This window comes from Salvelinus alpinus, chromosome 29 (genome assembly GCF_045679555.1).
Source record: "Salvelinus alpinus chromosome 29, SLU_Salpinus.1, whole genome shotgun sequence".
Lineage (NCBI taxonomy): Eukaryota > Metazoa > Chordata > Actinopteri > Salmoniformes > Salmonidae > Salvelinus > Salvelinus alpinus.
The window spans coordinates 32,235,866-32,260,959 of record NC_092114.1 but is presented as its reverse complement, the minus strand read 5'-3'; the positions used below and the strand labels follow the sequence as shown (position 1 = coordinate 32,260,959).

Below are 25,094 nucleotides of genomic sequence, written 5' to 3'. Positions count from 1 at the left end.
AAAAATTAAAAAATAACCAGGCATCCTCTACTGACGGGATGAGATCAATATCCTTCCAGGATACCCCGGCCAGGTCGATTAGAAAGGCCTGCTCGCTGAAGTGTTTCAGGGAGCGTTTGACAGTGATGAGTGGAGGTCGTTTGACCGCTGACCCATTACGGATGCAGGCAATGAGGCAGTGATCGCTGAGATCTTGGATGAAAAAAGCAGAGGTGTATTTAGAGGGCAAGTTGGTTAGGATGATATCTATGAGGGTCCCTGTGTTTATGGCTTTGGGGTGGTACCTGGTAGGTTCATTGATAATTTGTGTGAGATTGAGGGCATCAAGTTTAGATTGTAGGAGGGCTGGGGTGTTAAGCATGTTCCAGTTTAGGTCGCCTAGCAGCACGAGCTCTGAAGATAGATGGGGGGCAATCAGTTCACATATGGTGTCCAGAGCACAGCTGGTGGTAGAGGGTGGTCTATAGCAGGCGGCAACGGTGAGAGACTTGTTTTTAGAGAGGTGGATTTTTAAAAGTAGAAGTTCAAATTGTTTGGGTACAGACCTGGATAGTAGGACAGAACTCTGCAGGCTATCTCTGCAGTAGATTGCAACACCGCCCCCTTTGGCCGTTCTATCTTGTCTGAAAATGTTGTAGTTAGGGATGGAGATTTCAGAATTTTTTGTGTTCTTCCTAAGCCAGGCTTCAGACACCGCTAGAACATCCGGGTTGGCAGAGTGTGCTAAAGCAGTGAATAAAACAAACTTAGGGAGGAGGCTTCTAATGTTAACATGCATGAAACCAAGGCTTTTACGGTTACAAAAGTCATCAAAAGAGAGCGCCTGGGGAATAGGAGTGGAGCTAGGCACTGCAGGGCCTGGATTCACCTCTATATCACCAGAGGAACAGAGGAGGAGTTGGATAAGGGTACGGCTAAAAGCTATGAGAATTGGTCGTCTAGAACGTCCGGAACAGCGAGTAAAAGGAAGTTTCTGGGGGCGATAAAATTGCTTCAAGGTATAATGTACAGACAAAGGTATGGTAGGATGTGAATACAGTGGAGGTAAACCTAGGTATTGAGTGATGATGAGAGAGATATTGTCTCTAGAAACATCATTGAAACCAGGTGATGTCATCGCATGTGTGGGTGGTGGAACTGAAAGGTTGGATAAGATATAATGAGCAGGGCTAGAGGCTCTAAGGTGAAATAAGCCAATAAACACTAACAGGAATAGCAATGGACAAGGCATATTGACATTAAGGAGAGGCATGCTTAGTCGAGTGATCATAAGGGTCCAGTAAGTAGTGAGGTTGGTTGGGGTAACGGCGATTCAGACAGCTAGCCGGGCCATCGGTAGCAAGCTAGCATAGGACGGAGGTCTGTTTTTAGCCACCTCGTGCGTTTCCGTCGGTAGGTTAGTGGGGTTCTGTGTGGTAGAGGGGATCAATCCAATTGGCAAAATAGATATAGTTATAGTGACCCCCCCCCACCATTTTTTAAAAATCCGATAGACATATTCAGATAGCAGCCGATAAGACAGCTAACGGTTAGCGGGCCGCAGATGGGCGTTCAGGTAACGTCGCGGCGGAGGGGCCAGTTGGATAACTCCCTCGTGCAGATAACGTCGGTAGTCAGTCGTGAAGGCCCGGTGGGGCTCTGCATCGGCAGTAAAATGGGTCCGGATAGGTGATTGTAGCCCAGGAGTGGCTGATGGAACTCTTCAGCTGGCTAGCTCCGGAATAATTTATGTTTGCTCCGGGACCGACGTAAGCCAATAGTCACACGGATAGCAGCTAGCTAGCTGCGAGATCCAGGTGTAAATGTCCAGAGCTTTCGATTGAAATCTGGGGATATGGAGAGAAAAATAGGTCCGGTATGTTCTGGTCTGAGTCGCGTTGTACAAAACTGGCGATAGCTTTTCGAGCTAAAGGATAGCTGATGACCGCCAACCGTGGTTAGCTGAATATTAACGTTAGCCAGGAAACTGGCTAGCTTCTGGTTAGCTTCTGGCTAGCTTCTGGATTGTGTAATGTATGTGTGACATTCAGAGTATGAATGGGCAAGACAAAGTATTTAAGTGCGTTTGAATGGGGTATGGTAGTAGGTGCCAGGCACACCTGTTTGAATATGTCAAGAACTGCAATGTTGCTGGGAATGGTCCACCATCGAAAGGACATCCAGCCAACTTGAAACAACTGTTGGAAGCATTGGAGTCAACATGGGCCAGCATCCCTGTGTAACGGTTTGGACACCTTGTAGAGTCCATGCCCCAACGAATTGAGGCTGTTCTGCAGGCAAATGGGGTGCAACTCAATATTAGGAAGGTGTTCCTAATGTTTTGTATAGTCAGTGTATATTTCTATAGTATAAATAACAGCACAGTTCAAATCCCCGAGCCGACAAGGTGAAGAATCTGCAGATGGGCAAGGCACTTTACCCTACTTGCTCCAGAGTCGCCGTTAGGTGTCTCAGGGGGAGTTGGGATATGCAAAAAATGAATTTCCAATTCAAACATGCGTATAAACACACACACACACACAAGGGTGGCCTGTAGCCGTCTCTAACAGCCAGGTCTACTTTATGGGTGTTATAACATGGTCCTGATAGGAGACAGATCTCTGTGGAATGACCTCGATGTGTTTAAACGGTGTGACGCCTCGGACCAACTAAGAGCAAATGATTTGATTTGATAACCACATTAGATTGTGTCCATTTCAGGCTCTGAGATGCTGTGAATCATCTGATTGCAGTAAGTGTCGGTTCGTCTGAATACCTCGAGCTTGGAGCTCCAACATGGAAAGAGAAAAAACACCGATGCAGGGAGGGACACACACACACACACACACACACACACACACACACACACACACACACACACACACACACACACACACACAGTGTAGCATTGCATCATGGGAGTGGGTAAGAAGAGGAGAGGGGAAAAAAGGAACCCGACAACTACAATCCCCCTTTTCACTCACAGACAGATGTATATCATAATCTCCTCATGCAATTATGTCGGCTGTTTCTCCCAGTTTAGACCTACGAATGTTACAAATTAGAATTATCCACACACACACACACACACAGCATGTCTATATTTTCCTTTGATTATTCAAACAGCAGTGCAGAATAGTTCATCTTAACCTGCATAGGAATCCATTAGAGAGAGAGAGCAAGAGAGAAAGAGGGTGGGAGTGGGAGAGAAAAAGAGAGCCAGTGAAAAAAGAGAAGTGTTTTAATCAAAGTGCTGTGCTGCAGCTCTAACAGCCAGTGATTGCACTGGGGAGAAACTGAGAGGAAGATAGAAATACAGAGCTCTCTCTCTCTCTCTGTCTGTGTGTCTGTGTGTCTGTGTGTGTGTGTGTGTGTGTGTGTGTGTGTGTGTGTGTGTGTGTGTGTGTGTGTGTGTGTGTGTGTGTGTGTGTGATGTGACTGAGTGTTTGTGAGCCCAGTGTTCTATTTTTAGCTCACATGCTTGAGCTCATGTGCTGAGAGTGGAGGCGGGCTGTGCGGAGGCGGGCTGTGCGGAGGCAGGCGAGAGCAACACTCTATTTATAGACTGCATGTGGCTGACTCCCCGTAACCCCCGGTTACCAGCAACAGCCTCAGCACCGACTACACCTCCATCAACAACGGTACTGCTCTTTCTGACACACACACACACGCACACACACACACGCACACACACACGCACACGCACGCACACGCACGCACACGCACACGCACACGCACACACTTCTATTGGATTGGCTGCTGTAGAGACAGATCTATACGAACATTTACAGTATGGATATACAGTATGGATATGCCTCAGTGCAGGAATCTGCTAATGCATTGATCAAGATGCAATTTAAATTCAGTCGATGCAGAGTTTGCAGGGAGGGACAGTATAGAGCACAGGGTTTCTCTCTATGCAGACAAACAAAGCTCTGAGAACATACTGTACGATGTTGAAATCTGGTGAATTATTCGCTTCATTAGTAAATTATCTTGTGGCTTGGAGGATCTAATGATAAAACCTCTGTCATGGTTTCAACTACATGAGATTATGGCTGTGAATGAATGGGATTAGTGTTAAAAATATATGTTGCCTGGCCTGAGGGTAAACTAACACTGTTTAGAAGGTTCAGAAGCCAAAACAAAAATATTATATGATTCTTAAAGGGAAACTTCACCATTTTTCAACTTCATATTCAACCTCTCCAGCACCACCCCAACATCATCATATGTGAAAATTGTGCTTTTCTATGTTTTGTAGTAAAAATATAGAGGAAGTTAAGTGCTTCCGATGACCTCATCGGTGTGCATCGTGCGATTTTGACCAATTGTGAGTAGGCATTGCCTACTAATTGGTTGATGATGTCATTGGAAGCACTTATCTTTCTCTTTTTTTACTATAACAACATAGAAACGTGCCATTTTCCCATGTTGATGTTGGGGTGGTGCTGGAGACGTTGAATATGAAGTTGAAACTTTTGGAAATTTCCTTTTAATGTGTTTTGCTATTACAGCACCTATACTATATATTTCTCAACTTACATTTTGATGTTATCTCGCACGCACACACACAGATCTAGACAATATGGGTGAGTGAGCAGGGATCTAGATGTTCCCATAACTAAACCCATTCCTTGTCCTTAAGGGATCTAGTTAGGGAGGGGGGAGCATCTATAAAAAATACCATTACATGTCCATAATGAATGTGTGTCCCCAGATGGACCCAAACTAAACATGTTTAGGAAAAAAAACATTTCTCCTCACAGCAAATTCACCCAGCATCACTGAGGTGTTTCGACCCTGGATGTTAAGAGAACCTTCCCTAGTAGGAAGTGAACCTCGGAGAACAATCAGGTCTCATCTCTGTCACAGAGGAAACACCAAAACCCTTGACACACGCAAACAGACACCATAGTCCCCCTCTGTTCAGCAGACAGACATTGCAGAGCACAGAGAATTGTAACACTATGGCAAAGGAAATGGTTGAATAATATTATTGCTTTTTGTAAGATGCTCAGGATAGTTTGAAACGCACACGTGTAGGCTTTTTTAAACAAAAAGAAGTGTGAGTCACGGCAGTGTTCCTGGGGGGGGGGTCTCTCTCGCAAATAAACAAAAAATGTACATTAAATATTACACTCACAATTTTTTTTAGAATATAGGCATTTCAAATGTATATTATTGGCTTTGTACAGTGTTATAACAACGTGCAAATAGTTGAAGTATGAAAGGGAAAATAAATAAACATAAATATAGATTGTATTTAAAATGGTGTTTGTGTGCCACTGGTTGCCCTTTTCTTTTCTTGTGGCAACAGGTGACAAATCTCTCTCTAAGCTATGGGTCACAGCCCCTACCCAAAACACTCTAGGAGACACAGCTGCAGGGGGGGGGGGGTTGGCTGAGAGGGGTGTGTCGGCCAGAAGAAGCTACTGGATCAACTGGATGACACAGAACATATGCGGGCCACCATCCCATGCGTGGAAGAAAATAGATAATGTTTACAGGAAAAAGGATAAAACATAGGCTGATAATAATGCATTTGCAAACTAGCCTAGTGTCTTTTAAACCAGTGGTTCCCAAACTGTGGGGTGGGGTCGGCATGAGGGTCACCATCCAATAAAATAAAATATACAGTACCAGTCAAAAGTTTGGACACACCTACTCATTCAAGAGTTTTTCTTTATGTTTACTATTTTCTACATTGTAGAATAATAGTGAAGACATCAAAACTATGAAATAACACATATGGAATCATGTAGTAACCAAAATACTGTTAAACAAATCAAAATATATTGTAGATTCTTCAAAGTAGCCACCCTTTGACTTGATGACAGCTTTGCACAATCTTGGCATTCCCTCAACCACCATCATGAGGAATGCTTTTCCAACAGTCTTGAAGGAGTTCCCACATATGCTGAGCACTTGTTGGCTGTTTTTCCTTCACTCTGCGGCCCAACTCATCCCAAACTCATCTCCTCCTTGGTCAAATAGCCCTTACACAGCCTGGAGGTGTGTTTTGGGTCATTGCCCTGTTGAAAAACAAATGATAGTCCCACTAAGCGCAAACCAGATGGGATGGCATATCGCTGCAGAATGCTGTGGTAGCTATGCTGGTTAAGTGTGCCTTGAATTGTAAATAAACAGTGTCACCAGCAAAGCACCCCCACACCTCCTCCTCCATGCTTCACGGTTGGAACCACACATGCAGAGATCATACGTTCACCTACTCTGCGTATCACAAAGACAGTAACCCATGGGGAGGGGGTATATTATTGTGGCCACAAAATCTAAAGTCTGACTGCATGGAGATGCTTGGGAATATGGTCAACACGGGGGACCGTGTTGTGGGTGTTCCAGGGAAAAGGTGTACATTTGACCTCTATCATCTAGGACATGACAATGGTTAATAAAATCTCTCAATTTCTGCCCATTTTTTGCATGGTCTTGCAGGCCTTCTCATACAGCTGCAACTGTATATGCATTTGTAAATCAAGACCTTTCTTGAGTTGGGCTCTGGGATGGTGCAACTGTTGAGAATGTGAGCCTATGGTTGTGTGGGGGGAAATAGTTGAGTGTGTATGAGTGTGTGGGTGTATGTGTGTATCTCACAACTGTTGCGAAGGAGTAAAAGATGTTAGGGACAATAGAGGATGATTCACAACAATTGTTTGCTAATATAATAATTGCTTGTAATAATGTAATTTTTATAATGCGAGACTGGTGAGAGGTAAAATCATTTTCATAAATTGCGTACATTACTACAAATATTAATAGCTATTTATGGAAAATAAGAAACAGGATTCTTAAAATATATTTATATATATTTTGATGGCTATATATAATACAAATCGAGGTGAGGGCGATGGAAATGCATTTGATCTACTTCTGTTCTGTAAATGGCGCTGTGTGCTCTTTTTGAAGGATGGATCCCAGTCTCTTCAGGGCTATGGGATCCAGGGGGTCGGGGGTGGTCTGCCAGGCGTTGGGATGACAACCCAACTCGGGATGAGGAAGGCTTTTAGCGGGTGGAGTAGTGGGGACCAATTGGAGGTTTACTTAGTAGCAATGCAAATATCATGGTACAGCTATATAGACTAACAAAGGGTATATAACAAAGTATTGAGATAAACTTTTGTTATTGACCAAATACTTATTTTCCACCATAATTTGCAAATAAATTCATTAAAAATCCTACAATGTGATTTTCTGGATTTTTTATTCTCATTTTGTCTGTCATAGTTGAAGTGTACCTATGATGAAAATTACAGGCCTCTCTCATCTTTTTAAGTGGGAGAACTTGCACAATTGGTGGCTGACTAAATACTTTTTTGCCCCACTGTAAGTATAGCCAGTTACAATTGTAATGGCCTAGCAGATAATAAGAAAAGACGATCAGTATTTACCTGGCTAAAAGAGAAGGAATATAATATCTATTGTTTACAGGAAACCCATTCAACAATTTTAGATGAAGTTTTGTGGCACATGGTTTATGAATGGCACATGGTTTATGAAGTGATATGCAAAACAACAGCGGATTCAAAACTTCTAATTTTTCAATTTAAATGACAACCAATAGAATGTTATATACATGGGGGATACAATCTTCCCAGCTCTGCAGATTTTGCTGTGAGAAGACAGAGTCATTAGATTATTTATTTTGGTATTGTCCATATGTAGCTCGTTTTTGGTCACAGGTCCAGGAATGGCTGAAGATTTGCAACATTTGCCTAGAACTAACGCTGCAGATAGCAATACTGGGTGCTTCGAAAAGCCACAGTCAATCAATCAATAATATAATAATTATTTAAGCAAAAATGTTTATTTTTAATTCACAATCTGTAGAAGCTATGGGAAGAGAAAGGTTCAATAATTTTGTGAAGCAACACAGCACAGTTGAAAAATATATGGCAAATAGAAATCCAAAATGGATGGTGTTAAGAGATAGATGGGAGGGGTTGAATGGAGCTGAAGGGTGGGACTAATAACAAGATAAACAATGTAAAACATTCGGGGTCTGTAAAATGTATATAGGTTCAGAACTTTTGTGAAATAGCACAGTTACAAATAGAAATCAAACTGGATGAACATCAGAAATAGAGGAAGGACTAAAAACAAACAAAATATAACTATTGTAAAATAGATTGTGTCTGTAAAATGTGTATAAGATATATAAACTGAAGGTAGAAGCCTAAGTGTTTATTGGTTTACTCCAATTGGGGGAAGGGTGGTAGGGTTTGCGGGGAATAATAAAGGTATATTCTTTTTTTAAAGTATGTATGTCTATATAGGTATGTGTATGTATATATGTGTATATGTGTGTATGTATATGGATATATATATACTTACCCAAAAAATATATGGGGGATTGGAAATGATGCAGACAATTACATTGATGGAAGCAACATACTTTCTGCAATATTAAGCTGACCCCTTAGGGAGAAAAAAAAAAGACATGGCGATTGGAACCAAAAATCTCACATTTTAAATGATCAGACCAAAAGACAGAGTTCCACCGGTCTAATGTTCGTTGCTCGTGTTTCTTGGCCCAAGCAAGTCTCTTCTTCTTATTGGTGTCCTTTAGTAGTGGTTTCTTTACAGCAATTAGACAATGAAGGCCTGATTCATGCGAGTCTCTTCTGAACAGTTGATGTTGAGATGTGTCCGTTACTTGAACTCTGTGAAGAATTTATTTGGGCTGCAATCTGAGGTGCGGTTAACTCTAATGAACTTATCCTCTGCAGCAGAGTTAACTCTGAGTCTGGCGGTCCTCATGAGAGCCAGTTTCATTATAATGCATGATAGTTTTTGCGACTGCACTCATGTCTTAAATTAATGATAGACTGTTGTTTCTCTTTGCTTATTTGAGCTGTTCTTGACATAATATGGACTTGGTCTTTTACCAAATAGGGCTATCTTCTGTATACCATCACTACCTTGTCACAACACAACTGATTGGCTCAAATGCATTAGGGAATGAAATTCCACAAGTTAACAAGGCACACTTGTTAATTGAAATGCATTCCAGGTGTCTACCTCATGAAGCTGGTTGAGAGAACGCCAAATCTACAAAGCTGTCAAGGCAAAGGGTAGCTACTTTGAAGAATCGAAACAATAAAATATATTTAGATTTGTTTAACACTTTTTTGGTTCCTACATGATTCCATATGTGTTATTTCATAGTTCTGATGTCCAAACTTTTGACTGGTACTGTATATATAATTATTTTTAAGAAATTCAGTGTGGCTTTCAACTTACTATTGAAAGTTGTAATAGTAGAATGCACGAGGTACAATTTCGAAATTGGGTAGTGCATCTTGTCATGTTGGTCCTTTAGAACTTGTCAGAGATGTCCAGATCAACTAGCCCAAGTCAACTTTTTTTCTTTAATTTACTATATTCCATAGATATTGTATTTTTTTTGTCACTCAAATATCACATGAAAACACATAAGACATGGCAATATGCATTTTATATTTTTTATTTAACCTTTAACTAGGCAAGTCAGTTAAGAACAAATTCTTATTTACAACGACGGCCTAGGAACAGTGGGTTAACTGCCTTGTTCACGGTCAGAAAGACAGATTTTTACCTTGTCAGCTCGGGGATTCGATCTAGCAACCTTTCGGTTACTGGCCCAACGCTCTAACCACTAGGCTACCTGCCGCCCCATGTATAGAGTTGCAAGAAAATTAGCTTTAAAACGGCAATATTTTCTTTGCACCCCATGACAAAATGTGTAGAATTGCAGGAAATAAGGAAGGGGGGACACAGGATGTTCCCCAAAGCTGGAATGGGGGCCCTGAGTGAAAACGTCATCATGGCTGCGCAATGGAATGTTGTTTCAAAGTTCTCCATCATCCATGTCTGCAAACAGACCGAGCAACTCAATGGGCCACCACTACAGAGCTGAAAGAACAAAACCTCAGGAAAGACCTGTGATTCAGACAGAGGCTTCAGGCCATGCAGGAAATAACAGCAGCCTGCAGGATGAATGGAGCAAAAAACCTGAAAGGATATTATGGAGACTATCATGAGATACTCCAGTGAAGGACGTTCACCCTGAGCTTTTGTTCACACAGAAGAGACAGAGAGAGATGAAAAGAAGCCCCTCGGGGATCTTTCCTGTCTGGCAGTCAGTTACAGATTACACTGATACTTCAGGGGCTCAACTCACACACGGCACCTGCACCTGCGCACAAACACACAGCACGCACACACACTCTAGGAAGTCAGTGGGGAGAACAACCACCAACTAAGGGAGAATGGCTGTTGGTTCTTCTTCTCCAGATTCATTAGTATTAGGGCTTCTTTAGGCCTAGGGCACACGTTTCTTATAGTAGTTTGTTTGGAAGCGGTCATGATGTCTGACACTCAGTGGCCAGTTTATTAGGTACACTCCCCCGTTCACGAAAATAGTTCGCTCCTACAGACAGTGAGTCACGTGGACGTTGCTTGCTATATAAAGCAGGCAGACAGTAATCGAGGTATTCAGTTACTGTTTGATTGAACGTTTGAATTGACAAAACGAGTGACCTAAGTGACTGAGCGCAGTATGATTGCGCTGGATAAGAGCGTCTGCTAAATGACTTAAATGTAAATGTAATGATTGTGAGTGCTAGTTGTGCTGCTTCCAGTAGGTCAGAAATGTGTGGCCTCCTGGGCTATTCGTGCATGACAGTGTCTAGGGTTTACAGAGAATGGAGCGACAAACAAAACACATCCAGTCAGCGGCTGTCCTGTGGGTGAAAACAGCTCGTTGATGAAAGAGGTCGAAGGAGAATGGCGAGAGTCGTGCAAGCTAAGAGACGGGCCACAAACAGGCAAATAACAACACAGTGGTGTGCCCAACAGGATCTCAGAACCCACAACTCGTTGGTCCTCGTCACGGATGGGCTCAAGCAGCAAACGACCACACCAGGTTCCACTCCTATCAGATACAAACAAGAAGAAGCGGCTCCAGTGGGCCCGCCATCACCAACACTGGACAATTGAGGAGTAGAAAAACATTGCCTGGTCCGACGAATCCCGGTTCCTGTTGCGTCTGGCTGATGGCAGGGTCAGGATTTGGCGTAAGCAGCATGAGTCCATGGCCCCATCCTGCCTGGTGTCAACGGTACAGGCTGGTGGCGGTGGTGTAATGGTGTGGAGAATGTTTTCCTGGCACATGTTAGGTCCCTTGATACCAATTGAGCAACGTTTCCATGCCCTGAAGACTTCAGGCTGTTCTGGAGGCAAAGGCGGGTCCGACCCGGTACTAGAAGGAGTACCTAATAAACTGGCAACGTGTATTTCATCGACAAGAATGTCACCTGTCCCCCCTACATTGGTTTATTTAGCTTTATTCAGGTCTGCATAAAGGTTGTCTAATTTTAACTGCGGGTTATGATCCCTTGAGATCTCATGCTGTGAATTTCATTAAAGTCATGAATAACATTGTGGCTCCTCATTCAAATCAAGACAAAACAACCAAACTACAATAGACAAGTCCTGCTCTCTCTATTCTCCCTATTCCCCATGGTTCTCATACACAAAGAGAGAGAGAGACAAAAGGGGCTTTGGTTGAAGAGGCTGACAGAGGTCGGTGTTTGAGCTTTCTAGGGCTTCCAAACATCAGAGGGGCCATTTTCATTCATATATCCTGCACCTCTCATCTGTCTTTCAGCTGTAATGAACAGGAACGAGTGGTAAAGATCTGGAAGAGTGAGCGTTCGAAGATGGGAGAAGATGAAAGCAACCAGACCTCGTTCCTTCTTCGATGAACTCGCACACGAGCAGCCGCGCGCACACACACACACACACACACACACACACACACACACACACACACACACACACACACACACACACACACACACACACACACACACACACACACACACGAGCAGCCGCGCACACACACACACACACACACACACACACACGCACACACACACACACGAGCAGCCGCACACACACACACAGTCTTGTACAGCTAACCTTGTGGGGACATACAATTCAGTCCCATTCAAAATCCTATTTTCCCTAACCCTAAACCTAACCCTAATCCTAACCCGTACTCTTACCCTAACCCTAACCCTAACCCTAACCCTAGCCCTAACCCTAACCCTAACCCTAACCCTAACCCTAACCCTAACCCTAACCCTAACCCTAACCCTAACCCTACAACTAACCCTAGCTCCTAACCTTAATATTTAACTTAATTCTAACCCTAACACTAATTCTAACCTTAACCCTAAACCCCCTAGAAATAGCATTTGACCTTGTGGGGACTAACAAAATGTCCCCAGCTGGTCAATTTTTACTTTGTTTACTATTCTTGTAGGGACTTCTGGTCCCCACAAGAATAGTTAAACACGTCCACACACACACACACACACACGAGCAGCCGCGCACACACACACACACACACGCACACACACGAGCAGCCGCGCACACACACACACACACACACGAGCAGCCGCGCACACACACACACACGAGCAGCCGCGCACGCACACACACACGAGCAGCCGCGCGCGCACACACACACACACACACACACACACACACACACACACACACACACACACACACACACGCAGGCGCACTCGAGTTGTATTTCTGCAAATAAAGATTTCCAAGGTAACTTTAAACATATACAATAGCACTATTTAAACAGATTGAGTGTTTTTGTTAATAACGCAAAAAACCGAGAGAAAAAATTTGACAATTATAGAAACAAACAAAAATCAAAGACGTTGATAATAAACTGTATTAAATATAATACGTACCATTTACCTTCATATATTATAGAAACCAGGGCTTCAGTTCACTGAGAGTGTTCTCCTGTTCTAATGTATTGAAGCTCAGGCAGGATTCAGAGCTCTGTGTCTCCACTGTGGCTGTAACACCAGCGATTAAAAATGAACTGCTGACCTGCCTGTAACCGGCTCACATGCACACTTTGAATTAAAAGTCTTTAAAAGACAGCCCGACCTCTTGACAAGACCTCTCCGAAGGCAGTGGGTTCATCATGTCTAACGTGTTATTGCTGTACCATAGACACGAGAACAGGGCGGTCCAAAGTCTTACTGTCACTTTCCTGGAAAAGTTAGGAGACCTCCCTCTATCTTTGTAACAGCAAAATGGACTTATGAACCAGCCATGTAGAGAATAAGAAAAATAGACATGCTAGGCTAACCATTTCTAGAGACATTTTCCAATAGTCCTACAGAAGGATAGTGAGAATATTCCGCTATTTGGCTGTGTGGCTGAAAAGAACATCCCCACCCCCCCCTGTGTTGTCTCAGATGCAGGCTGTAAGAGAACATTCCTCTCCTGTAGAGTAAGGAACAGCCCCACCACCACCCTGTGTTGTCTCAGATGCAGGCTGTAAGAGAACATTCCTCTCCTGTAGAGTAAGGAACAGCCCCACACCACCCTGTGTTGTCTCAGATCCAGGCTGTAAGAGAACATTCCTCTCCTGTAGAGTAAGGAACAGCCCAACACCACCCTGTGTTGTCTCAGATGCAGGCTGTAAGAGAACATTCCTCTCCTGTAGAGTAAGGAACAGCCCCACACCACCCTGTGTTGTCTCAGATGCAGGCTGTAAGAGAACATTCCTCTCCTGTAGAGTAAGGAACAGCCCCACACCACCCTGTGTTGTCTCAGATGCAGGCTGTAAGAGAACATTCCTCTCCTGTAGAGTAAGGAACAGCCCAACACCACCCTGTGTTGTCTCAGATGCAGGCTGTAAGAGAACATTCCTCTCCTGTAGAGTAAGGAACAGCCCCACACCACCCTGTGTTGTCTCAGATGCAGGCTGTAAGAGAACATTCCTCTCCTGTAGAGTAAGGAACAGCCCCACACCACCCTGTGTTGTCTCAGATGCAGGCTGTAAGAGAACATTCCTCTCCTGTAGAGTAACAGCCCAACACCACCCTGTGTTGTCTCAGATGCAGGCTGTAAGAGAACATTCCTCTCCTGTAGAGTAAGGAACAGCCCCACACCACCCTGTGTTGTCTCAGATGCAGGCTGTAAGAGAACATTCCTCTCCTGTAGAGTAAGGAACAGCCCAACACCACCCTGTGTTGTCTCAGATGCAGGCTGTAAGAGAACATTCCTCTCCTGTAGAGTAAGGAACAGCCCCACACCACCCTGTGTTGTCTCACTCATAGCTGTGACAGGAGTCATAACTCGTTCAGAGGAATAACATGCGGTGTGCGGAAGAGAGGAGAGGAATGGAGGCAGGGAGAGAGGTTCAGAGATGGAGAGGGGGGAAGGGAGAGAGGTTCAGAGATGGAGAGGGGGAAGGGAGAAGGGAGAGAGGTTTCAGAGATGGAGAGGGGGAAGGGAGAGAGGTTAAGAGATGGAGAGGGGGAAGGGATAGGGAGAGAGGTTCAGAGATGGGAGAGGGGGAAGGAGAGAGGGAAGGGAGAGAGGTTCAGAGATGGAGAGGGGGAAGGGAGAGAGGTTCAGAGATGGAGAGGGGGAAGGGAAAGGGAGAGAGGTTCAGAGATGGAGAGTGGAAAGGGAGAGAGGGTTCAGAGATGGAGAGGGGAAAGGGAAGGGAGAGAAGTTCAGAGATGGAGAGTGGAAAGGGAAAGGGAGAGAGGGTTCAGAGATGGAGAGGGGAAAGGGAAAGGGAGAGAGGGTTCAGAGATGGAGAGGGGAAAGGGAAAGGGAGAGAGGTTCAGAGATGGAGAGGGGAAAGGGAGAGAGGTTCAGAGATGGAGAGGGGAAAGGGAAGAGAGGTTCAGAGATGGAGAGGGGGAAGGGAAAGGGAGAGAGGTTCAGAGATGGAGAGGGGAAAGGGAAAGGGAGAGAGGTTCAGAGATGGAGAGGGGAAAGGGAAAGGGAGAGAGTTTCAGAGATGGAGAGGGGGAAGGGAAAGGGAGAGAGGTTTCAGAGATGGAGAGGGGAAAGGGAAAGGGAGAGAGGTTCAGAGATGGAGAGGGGGAAGGGAAAGGGAGAGAGGGTTCAGAGATGGAGAGGGGGAAGGGAAAGGGAGAGGTTCAGAGATGGAGAGGGGAAAGGGAGAGAAGGTTCAGAGATGGAGAGGGGGAAGGGAAATGGAGAGAGGTTCAGAGATGGAGAGGGTGAAGGGATAGGGAGAGAGGTTCAGAGATGGAGAGGGGGAAGGGAAATGGAGAGAGGTTCAGAGATGGAGAGGGGGAAGGGATAGGGAGAGAGGTTCAGAGATGGAGAGGGGGAAGGGAAATGGAGAGAGGTTCAGAGATGGAGAGTGGGAAGGGAAAGGGAGAGAGGTTCAGAGATGGAGAGGGGGAAGGGAAAGGGAGAGAGTTTCAGAGATGGAGAGGAGGAAGGGAAATGGAGAGAGGTTCAGAGATGGAGGGGGGAAAGGGAAATGGAGAGAGGTTCAGAGATGGAGAGGGGGAAGGGATAGGGAGAGAGGTTCAGAGATGGAGAGGGGGAAGGGAAATGGAGAGAGGTTCAGAGATGGAGAGTGGGAAGGGAAAGGGAGAGAGGTTCAGAGATGGAGAGGGGGAAGGGAAAGGGAGAGAGGTTTCAGAGATGGAGAGGGGAAGGGAGAGAGGTTTCAGAGGTGGAGAGGGGAAAAGGAAAGGGAGAGGAAGCGACAGTGTCGGAATAATCCCATGTCAAGACGTACAGCAGCTCTCAATGTAAACAAATGTCCGACATGTCTTCATCAACGCAGAATGAATGTGCGTTGAGAGATACAGCTAGCTACTGATTCAGCCCCCGCTTAGTGTTCAAAGTCAACATGATTATCTTGTCTCATACTAAACTCCAGTGACATGAGCAGCTCCATAGACATATTTAGAAAGTTTAGGTTATCTAGTAAAGGAGGATGTTAAAGGCATAGTTCACTCAAATCACAAAATTATGAATTGGTTTCTTTACCCTGTAAGCAGTCTATGGCCAAATTAAGACAGCAGTGATAATCGTGATTTGATTAGTTCACCTTGTCTATAGACCTCTCACAGGGTAAGGAAACCAATGTCATTTTGAACATTTGGGTGAACTACCCCTTTAAAGGGCGGCTCCAGAGGCTGTCGTTATTGACCCCCAGTAAAACACCCCAGAGCGGGATGTCAATAATGGACCTAACTACCATGGTTAGGTCAACAAGACAGAGTTGACCCGTCGGCACTAATCCATACTTAGCCATTACAGTCTCATTAACCCAACTACAGCTATTAGAACGCTGTTTAAAGCACCTGAAGACAGAAGATACACTGCAGGCTATATGTAGGCTATATATGTCACATGATACACACACACAACATGGGCTTGGTCACAGTATACACAGTGTACAAAACATTCAGAACACTTTCCTAATATTGAGTTGCACCCCGCCCTTTTTGCCCCCAGAACAGCCTCAATTCGCCAGGCCATGGACTCCACAAGGTGCAGAAACCATTCCACAGGGATGCTGGCCCTTGTTGACTCCAATGCTTCCCACAATTGTGTCAAGTTGGCTGGATGTCCTTTGGGTGGTGGACCATTCTTGATACACACGGGAAACTGTTGAGTGTGAAAAACCCAGCAACGTTGCAGTTCTTGACACAAACCGGTGCGCCTGGCACCTACTACCATACCCCATTCAAAGGCACATAAATATTTTGTCTTGCCCATTCACTCTGAATGGCACACATACAACATCCATGTCTCATCAATAAGGGACATCAATAAGGGACCATAGGTTTCACCTGGATTCACCTAGTCAAAGAGCAGGTTTTCCTAATGTTTTGTACACTCAGTGTATATCGTTCACTCACATGACTCTGACTGGTTGGATTTGAGTTTGTGTTCATATACGTTCATTCATTTACGCGCTCATGTTCAAAACAGAAGCCTGGCCCACAATGTGTGTACATTTAATACATGGAATGGACTGTTATCCACTGGCTCCCTGTGAATGTGCAGGTTAAAGGTCACATACCTCTGACACTCTGAGGGGTGCAGCACCAGGTCCTGGTTGTTGTTGGCACTGACCGTCAGCTCATGTTCTGTTGAATTGAACACGTCCAGCAGCAGGTGGCACTGACGGGTTCTGGGGAGAAAGGTACAACCGGGTTAGAACCACACACACACACACACACACACACACACACAAATGATGGGTACTGGGGAGAGAGAGAGAGCAATGTTTTTAACCAGAAGTAATACAACATCCAGCGTGTAATTGTGAACGAGTGTCATGCCCACTCTCTTCAAATAGGAAAGAGGAACAGAACAGAACACACAAGCCAGTACAGTAGCTACCGTACACAGACACAGAACACTAGAATACACTGTTAAATTGATATTAACTTGATTAATTATTTACTGATATACCCAAGATAAAATTGAAAGGTCAGTTCAGTGTTCACTTAGCAACACCGAGGGTATCAGTCAGTCTCCCGGCTGGATACTTGTTGAAAAGGTTCACTTGTAAAACATTTCTACGCCGGCTACAGAGCCACCGTCTGCGATGTGCATGTTGCAACATTATACACGTCGCCCAGATGACTTCCTGATAGTTTTCGCTATTAAGCTACTGCTGTGGTGAGGGTTTTCACAGCCCTGTTCTACGGTATGTCGCTCTCTCCTGATTGGCTAAGCTGCTGTGTCGGTGCTTCCTGATTGATGGTCCAGCTAAACTGTGGGGAGGATAAATCAGTTGTCTCCCCCCCCTCTCTCTTTTGGTACAACCGTCTACTGGGTTAATCATGTCCTCCAGCAGAGACAAAGAGACAGTTGGAGAAACATGGACGCTCCTGCTTGAAATGTGGTATTTTAATTACTCTGACACTTTATTAGGGGGCCGGGACAAACTCTGATGAAATCTCCATTAACTCAGGGAGGAAAAAAGTAGAGTGGAAGGGCTGAGGACATGGTGTCTCTCTCTAAGAGGAGGGAGGGAAGCAGTTAGACGGGACGGCCGAGGGTAAAGCGGTCCTTTACAGGTTTGTGGTCTGGAAAGTAGGTGAGCCAGCAGTCTTCCTACACCTTGCCTACAGTACATGGGTGATAGAATAGATTTTTGAGATCAGTTGCGTTTTGAGTACCTCCGTATGTACTATGGACTACAGTACATACACTGAGTGTACAAACATAATCTTTCCATGACAGACTGACCAGGTGAATCCAGGTGAAAGCTAAGGATCCCTTGTTGATGTCTCCTGTTAAATCCACTTCAAATCAGTGTAGATGAAGAGGAGAAGACCAGTTTGAAAAAAAAGGGATATTTTTTAAGCCTCGAGACAATAGAGACCTGAATTGTGACGGTGAATAGGCCAGACAAAACATTTAAGTCCCTTTGAAAGGGGTATGCTATTTGGTGCCAGGCGCACCGGTTTGAGTGTGTCAAGAACTGCAACGCTGCTGTTTTTTTAACGCTCAACAGTTTCCTGTGTGTATCAAGAATAGTCCACCCGCCCAAAGGACATCCAGCCAACTTGACACAACTGTGGGAAGCATTGGAGTCGACATGGGCCAGCTTCTCCGTGGAATGCTTGCAACACCTTGAAGACTCCATGCCCCAAAGAATTGCGTCTGTTCTGAGGGCAAAACGGGGGAGTACAACTCAATATTAGGAAGGTGTTCTAAATGTTTTGTACACTCAGTGTACACTATTTTAATTTCAGAGAAAATATAGGACCATTCTTAAAACTATTTATTTTTCCAAGGAATGATGTCTTTTACCTGTTTTGTGGAAAAATAAGAAAAAGAGAATGTGTAAGACAGATTTAGACAGGCTTGGAGAGGAGAAACAGATCGAGACAGGCTGGAGAGGAGAAACAGATCGAGACAGGCTGGAGAGGAGAAACAGATCGAGACAGGCTGGAGAGGAGAAACAGACCGAGACAGGCTGGAGAGGAGAAACAGACCGAGACAGGCTGGAGAGGAGAAACAGACCGAGACAGGCTTGGAGAGGAGAAACAGATCGAGACAGGCTGGAGAGGAGAAACAGATCGAGACAGGCTGGAGAGGAGAAACAGATCGAGACAGGCTGGAGAGGAGAAACAGATCGAGACAGGCTGGAGAGGAGAAACAGATCGAGACAGGCTGGAGCGGAGAAACAGATCGAGACAGGCTGGAGAGGAGAAACAGATCGAGACAGGCTGGAGAGGAGAAACAGATCGAGACAGGCGGTAAGGCGAGAGGAGAGACAGGCTGGAGAGGAGAAACAGACATACAGAGACAGGCTGGAGGGGAGAAACAGACATACAGAGACAGGCTGGAGAGGAGAAACAGACATACAGAGACAGGCTGGAGAGGAGAAACAGACATACAGAGACAGGCTGGAGAAGAGAAACAGACAGACAGGCTGGAGAGGAGAGGAGAAACAGACATACAGAGACAGGCTGGAGCGGAGAAACAGACAGACATGCTGGAGAGGAGAAACAGAGACAGGCTGGAGAGGAGAAACATACATACAGAGACAGGCTGGAGAGGAGAAACAGACATACAGAGACAGGCTGGAGAGGAGAAACAGACATACAGAGACAGGCTGGAGAGGAGAAACAGAGACAGGCTGGAGAGGAGAAACATACATACAGAGACAGGCTGGAGAGGAGAAACAGACATACAGAGACAGGCTGGAGAGGAGAAACAGACATACAGAGACAGGCTGGAGAGGAGAAACAGACATACAGAGACAGGCTGGAGAGGAGAAACAGACATACAGAGACAGGCTGGAGAGGAGAAACAGACATACAGAGACAGGCTGGAGAGGAAAAACAGACATACAGAGACAGGCTGGAGAGGAGAAACAGACAGACAGGCTGGAGAGGAGAAACAGACAGACAGGCTGGAGAGGAGAAACAGACAGACAGGCTGGAGAGGAGAAAGAGACAGACAGGCTGGAGAGGAGAAACAGAAACAGAGACAGGCTGGAGAGGAGAAACAGACATACAGAGACAGGCTGGAGAGGAGAAAAATACAGACAGGCTGGAGAGGAGAAGAGAAACAGTCAGAGAGAGACAGGCTGGAGAGGAGAAACAGACAGAGACAGGCTGAAGAGGAAAAACAGACATACAGAGACAGGCTGGAGAGGAGAAACAGAAACAGAGACAGGCTGGAGAGGAAAAACAGACATACAGAGACAGGCTGGAGAGGAGAAACAGACATACAGAGACAGGCTGGAGAGGAGAAACAGAGACAGGCTGGAGAGGAGAAACAGACAGAGACAGGCTGGAGAGGAGAAACAGACATACAGAGACAGGCTGGAGAGGAGAAACAGACATACAGAGACAGGCTGGAGAGGAGAAACAGACATACAGAGACAGGCTGGAGAGGAGAAACAGAGACAGGCTGGAGAGGAGAAACAGACAGAGACAGGCTGGAGAGGAGAAACAGACAGAGACAGGCTGGAGATGAGAAACAGACAGAGACAGGCTGGAGTTGAGAAACAGACAGAGACAGGCTGGAGTTGAGAAACAGACATACAGAGACAGGCTGGAGAGGAGAAACAGACAGAGACAGGCTGGAGAGGAGAAACAGACATACAGAGACAGGCTGGAGAGGAGAAAGAGACATACAGAGACAGGCTGGAGAGGAGAAACAGAGACAGGCTGGAGAGGAGAAACAGACATACAGAGACAGGCTGGAGAGGAGAAACAGAGACAGGCTGGAGAGGAGAAACAGACAGAGACATGCTGGAGAGGAGAAACAGACAGAGACAGGCTGGAGATGAGAAACAGACAGAGACAGGCTGGAGTTGAGAAACAGACAGAGACAGGCTGGAGTTGAGAAACAGACAGAGACAGGCTGGAGTTGAGAAACAGACAGAGACAGGCTGGAGAGGAGAAACAGACAGAGACAGGCTGGAGAGGAGAAACAGACAGAGACAGGCTGGAGAGGAATGGAGCAATACACCTACAAAAGCTAGGAAACTGGCCCTGATGAAAGGACTAATACCTTTGATGTTGTGATGTTAGGACAGGACAGGAATGGACGAGTGCTCCTTAATGTGTTTTCATTATGTAACGTGTGTGTTTGAATGTTCACACGCAAACACCCTCCACCCTCCCACAAACACCACCAGGTAACGAATGTCTCCCATTCTGGACAGCGCTATGTCACGCTGACGAATGCGCCGTGAGATCAGCCATTCACCGTTAATGGTTGGTGGAGAGGCCTCCCATCCCGTCGGAGAAGAATAACTTACCAAACTTGGCAACCCATTCACCAAACCTGCCTGGCCACGGTAGCTCATCACTTCTTAGAGCCACCACTGACAGCCAAATTAGCTTTTAAACAGATGGACATGCAAATCATCTGACTGGCTGTCTCCCCAAACAAATCCACAGCCTGCAAACCCCTATGGATGAGACCACTTCTGCCACCGTCACTCCTTCAGATAGCTTATTGGTATTCAGACAGTCTCATCTGAAACAGCAACACACAGGTGGCCTAGCTAGCCGAGTACTGTGGAGGTTGGTGTGGCTGCCATCACCAAAATGGCTGCCATCACCACAGGATAGAAAAATCATCATCACTGGGCAGAAGAAGGAGGCAGCGAGAAAGTGGAGAAGCAGCTCAACGACTGGTCAATCCTCAGGATCCACGATCAATATGTGCTGATTCCACAGCGGCTCCTCTGGCACAATATGTGACAATACGCCCTCAGCTCTCCTATACACTCCCACGTGAAATAAATATACTTAATTATGCTTGGGCTGGTTGGATTTAGAGTGCTGCCAATGTGTTGCTATTTTTAGAGTGTGTGTGTGTGTGTGTGTGTGTGTGTGTGTGTGTGTGTGTGTGTGTGTGTGTGTGTGTGTGTGTGTGTGTGTGTGTGTGTGTGTGTGTGTGTGTGTGTGAGAGAGAGCCTGTGGGGAACAGAGCAGATAGAAGGCTGGGCTACTAACAACAGGTTTAGACTGAAGACTGAATCATGTCCTGGTAACATGGAACATCTGTGCGTGTGTTTGTGCTCGTGTGTGTGTCTGACAGTATGGAACATTATGGAACATTATGTCAGATAACAGACCCCAGCTGCTGTATGCAGTACCGGTACGGTTCCAACAGGTTTCTATCATGAATGAATCATTGACTATTTCACACATAGGTAGGGAGGCACAAAGATACAGTCAGGTCATAATTATTGGCACCTATTATAAAGACGCACAAAAAAGACTGTATAAAATGAATCCAAATACTAAGCTATATTGCATGCAAAAAAAGAACTGAAAATGATATTATTTTATACTAATACAATCGCTCAGAGAAAGAGATTTTGTCCAACAAGTAACACAAAAAAATCTAAAAAAGATATTGGTCAAAGTTATTGGTACCCCTGTTTTCAATTCACCAGCACCCTCCCCTTGCGAGAATAATGACACTGAGCCTTTTTCTAAAATGTTTTATGAGATTGGAGAACACATGAGGAGGGATGTTAGCTCTTTTGAGATTTGGTTATTACTTGTTATTTTTTTTTTACCTCAGTATTTTTATTTATTTTAGATCATTTTCTGCTCATCATTATCAAGGGTGCCAATAATTTCAGATATGACTGTATTACATATATACACTGAACAAAAATATAAACGCAACATGCAACAATTTCAACGATTTTACTGAGTTACAGTTCATATATGTAAATCAGTCAAATTAAATACATTAATTAGGCCCTAATCTATGGATTTCACATGACTGTGCAGCGGTGCAGCTGTTGGTGGGCCTCGACGGGAACTTGGGAGACAGGCCCACCCACTGGGGAGACAGGCCCAGCCAATCCGAATGACTTTTCCTCCACAAAAAGGCTTTATTACAGACATAAATACTCCTCAGTTTCATCAGCGGTCCGGGTGGCTGGTCTCAGATCATCCCACTGCTGAAGAAGCCGGACGATGGAATGTCATTTCTCTTTGCTTATTTGAGCTGTTCTTGCCATAATATGGACTTGGTCTTTTACCAAATAGGGCTATCTTCTGTATACCACCCCTACCTTGTCACAACACAACTGATTGGCTCAAAAGCATTAAGGAAAGAAATTCCACAAATTAACTTTTTAACAAGGCACACATGTTAAATGAAATGCATTCCAGGTGAAATTCCATTCTATTCCATCGTGAAATTGGTTGAGAGAATGCGAAGAGTGTGCAAAGCTGTCATCAAGGCAAAGGATGGCTACTTTAAAGAAACAGATTTTTACACTTTTTTGGTTACTACATGATTATGGTTTTCCATAGTTTTGATGTCTTCACTATTATTTTACAATGTAGAAAATAGTAAAAATAAAGAAAAACCCTGGAATGAGTAGGTGTGTCCAAACTTTTGACTGGTACTGTGATAAACACATACAGTTGAAGTCAGAAGTTTACATACACCTTAGCCAAATACATTTAAACTCAGTTTTTCACAATTCCTGACATTTAATCCTAGTAAAAATGCCCTGTTTTAGGTCAGCTAGGATTACCACTTTATTTTAAGAATGTGAAATGTCAGAATAATAGTAGAGAGAATGATTTATTTCTGCTTATTTCTTTCATCACATTCCCAGTGGGTCAGAAGTTTACATACACTCAATTAGTATTTGGTAGCATTGCCTTTAAATTGTTTAACTTGGGTCAAACGTTTTGGGTAGCATTCCACAAGCTTCCCACAATAAATTGGGTGAAGTTTGGCCCATTCCTCCTGACAGAGCTGGTGTAACTAAGTCAGGTTTGTAGGCCTCCTTGCTCGCACACACTTTTTCAGTTCTGCCCACAAATTTTCTAAAGGATTGATCCACATAATTTTCCTGCCTTATGATACCATCTATTTATTTTGTGAAGTGCACCAGTCCCTCCTGCAGCAAAGCACACATGATGCTGCCACCCCAGTGCTTCACGGTTGGGATGGTGTCCTTCGGCTTGCAAGCCTCCCCCTTTTTCCTCCAAAAAGTACAATCTTTGTCCCCATGTGCAGTTGCAAACCGTAGTCTGGCTTTTTTATGGCAGTTTTGGAGCAGTGGCTTCTTCCTTGCTGAGCGGCCTTTCAGGTTATGTTGATATAGGACTCGTTTTACTGTGCATAGAGATACTTTTGTACCTGTTTCCTCCAGCATCTTCACAAGGTCCTTTGCTGCTGTTCTGGGATTGATTTGCACTTTTCCCACCAAAGTACGTTGATCTGTAGGAGACAGAACGCGTCTCCTTCCTGAGCGTTATGACGGCTGCGTGGTCCCATGGTGTTTATACTTGCGTAATATTGTTTGTACAGATGAACGTGGTACCTTCAGGAGTTTGGAAATTGCTCCCAAGGATGAACCAGACTAGTGGAGTCTACCATTTGTCTTGGCTGATTTCTTTTGATTTTCCCATGATGTCAAGCAAAGAGGTACTGAGTTTGAAGGTAGGCCTTGAAATACATCCACAGGTACACCTTCAACTGACACAAATGATATAAATTAGCTTATCAGAAGCTTCTAAAGCCATGACATAATTTTCTGGAATTTTCCAAGCTGTTTAAAGGCACAGTCAACTTAGTGTATGTAAACTTCTGACCCACTGGAATTGTGATACAGTGAACTACAAGTGAAATAATCTGGTCTGTAAACAAATGTTCGAAAAATTACTTGTGTCATGCACAAAGTAGATGTCCTAACCGACATGCCAAAACTATAGTTTGTTAACCTGATGAGGACAGAGGGCGCTGTTTTCACTTTGGGGGAAAATCGTGCCCAATTTAAACGGCCTCGTACTCAATTCTTGCTCGTACAATATGCATATTATTATTACTATTGGATAGAAAACACTCTCTAGTTTCTAAAACCGTTTGAATTTTGTCTGTGGGTAAAACAGAACTAATTTGGCAGCACACTTTCTGACCAGGAAGTGGAAAGTCTGAAATCGATGTTCTGTTCAAGGACCTGCCTATAAATGGGCATGATACGTATGACTATACGTGCACGTCATACACCTTCCCCTAGATGTCAAGAGGAAGTGAGAGAAGAAATTAGTTGATTATCTCGGTCTGAGATGGAAAGAAACCTCTTGGAACGACGTGTCCTCCATTTTCTGTTTTCTGCAAGGCGCATGGAGGGACCTGTTTTTGCCTTCTGAAAAACTGTCGTTATAGGCGAATACTATCTCCGGCTTTGATTTTATTTGATACATGTCACAATATCATCGTAAAGTATGTTTTTTCAATATAGTTTTATTAGATTATTGAAA

At 44.6% G+C, this 25,094-nt stretch overlaps 1 protein-coding gene across 5 annotated transcripts in view; it reads right to left on the bottom strand.

The window, feature by feature from the left end:
• The window catches only part of LOC139558492 (trafficking protein particle complex subunit 9-like), a 296,688-nt gene that overhangs the window by 104,872 nt on the left and 166,722 nt on the right, over positions 1-25,094 (bottom strand). For 4 of the 5 annotated variants that reach the window (XM_071373648.1, XM_071373652.1, XM_071373650.1 and 1 more), the window contains one exon: positions 16,892-17,002. The exons of the other annotated variant lie outside the window; for it this stretch is intronic. In XM_071373648.1, the coding sequence (XP_071229749.1) occupies positions 16,892-17,002 (111 nt within the window). The remainder of the gene's footprint in view (positions 1-16,891; positions 17,003-25,094) is intronic. 5 annotated transcript variants of the gene reach the window in all.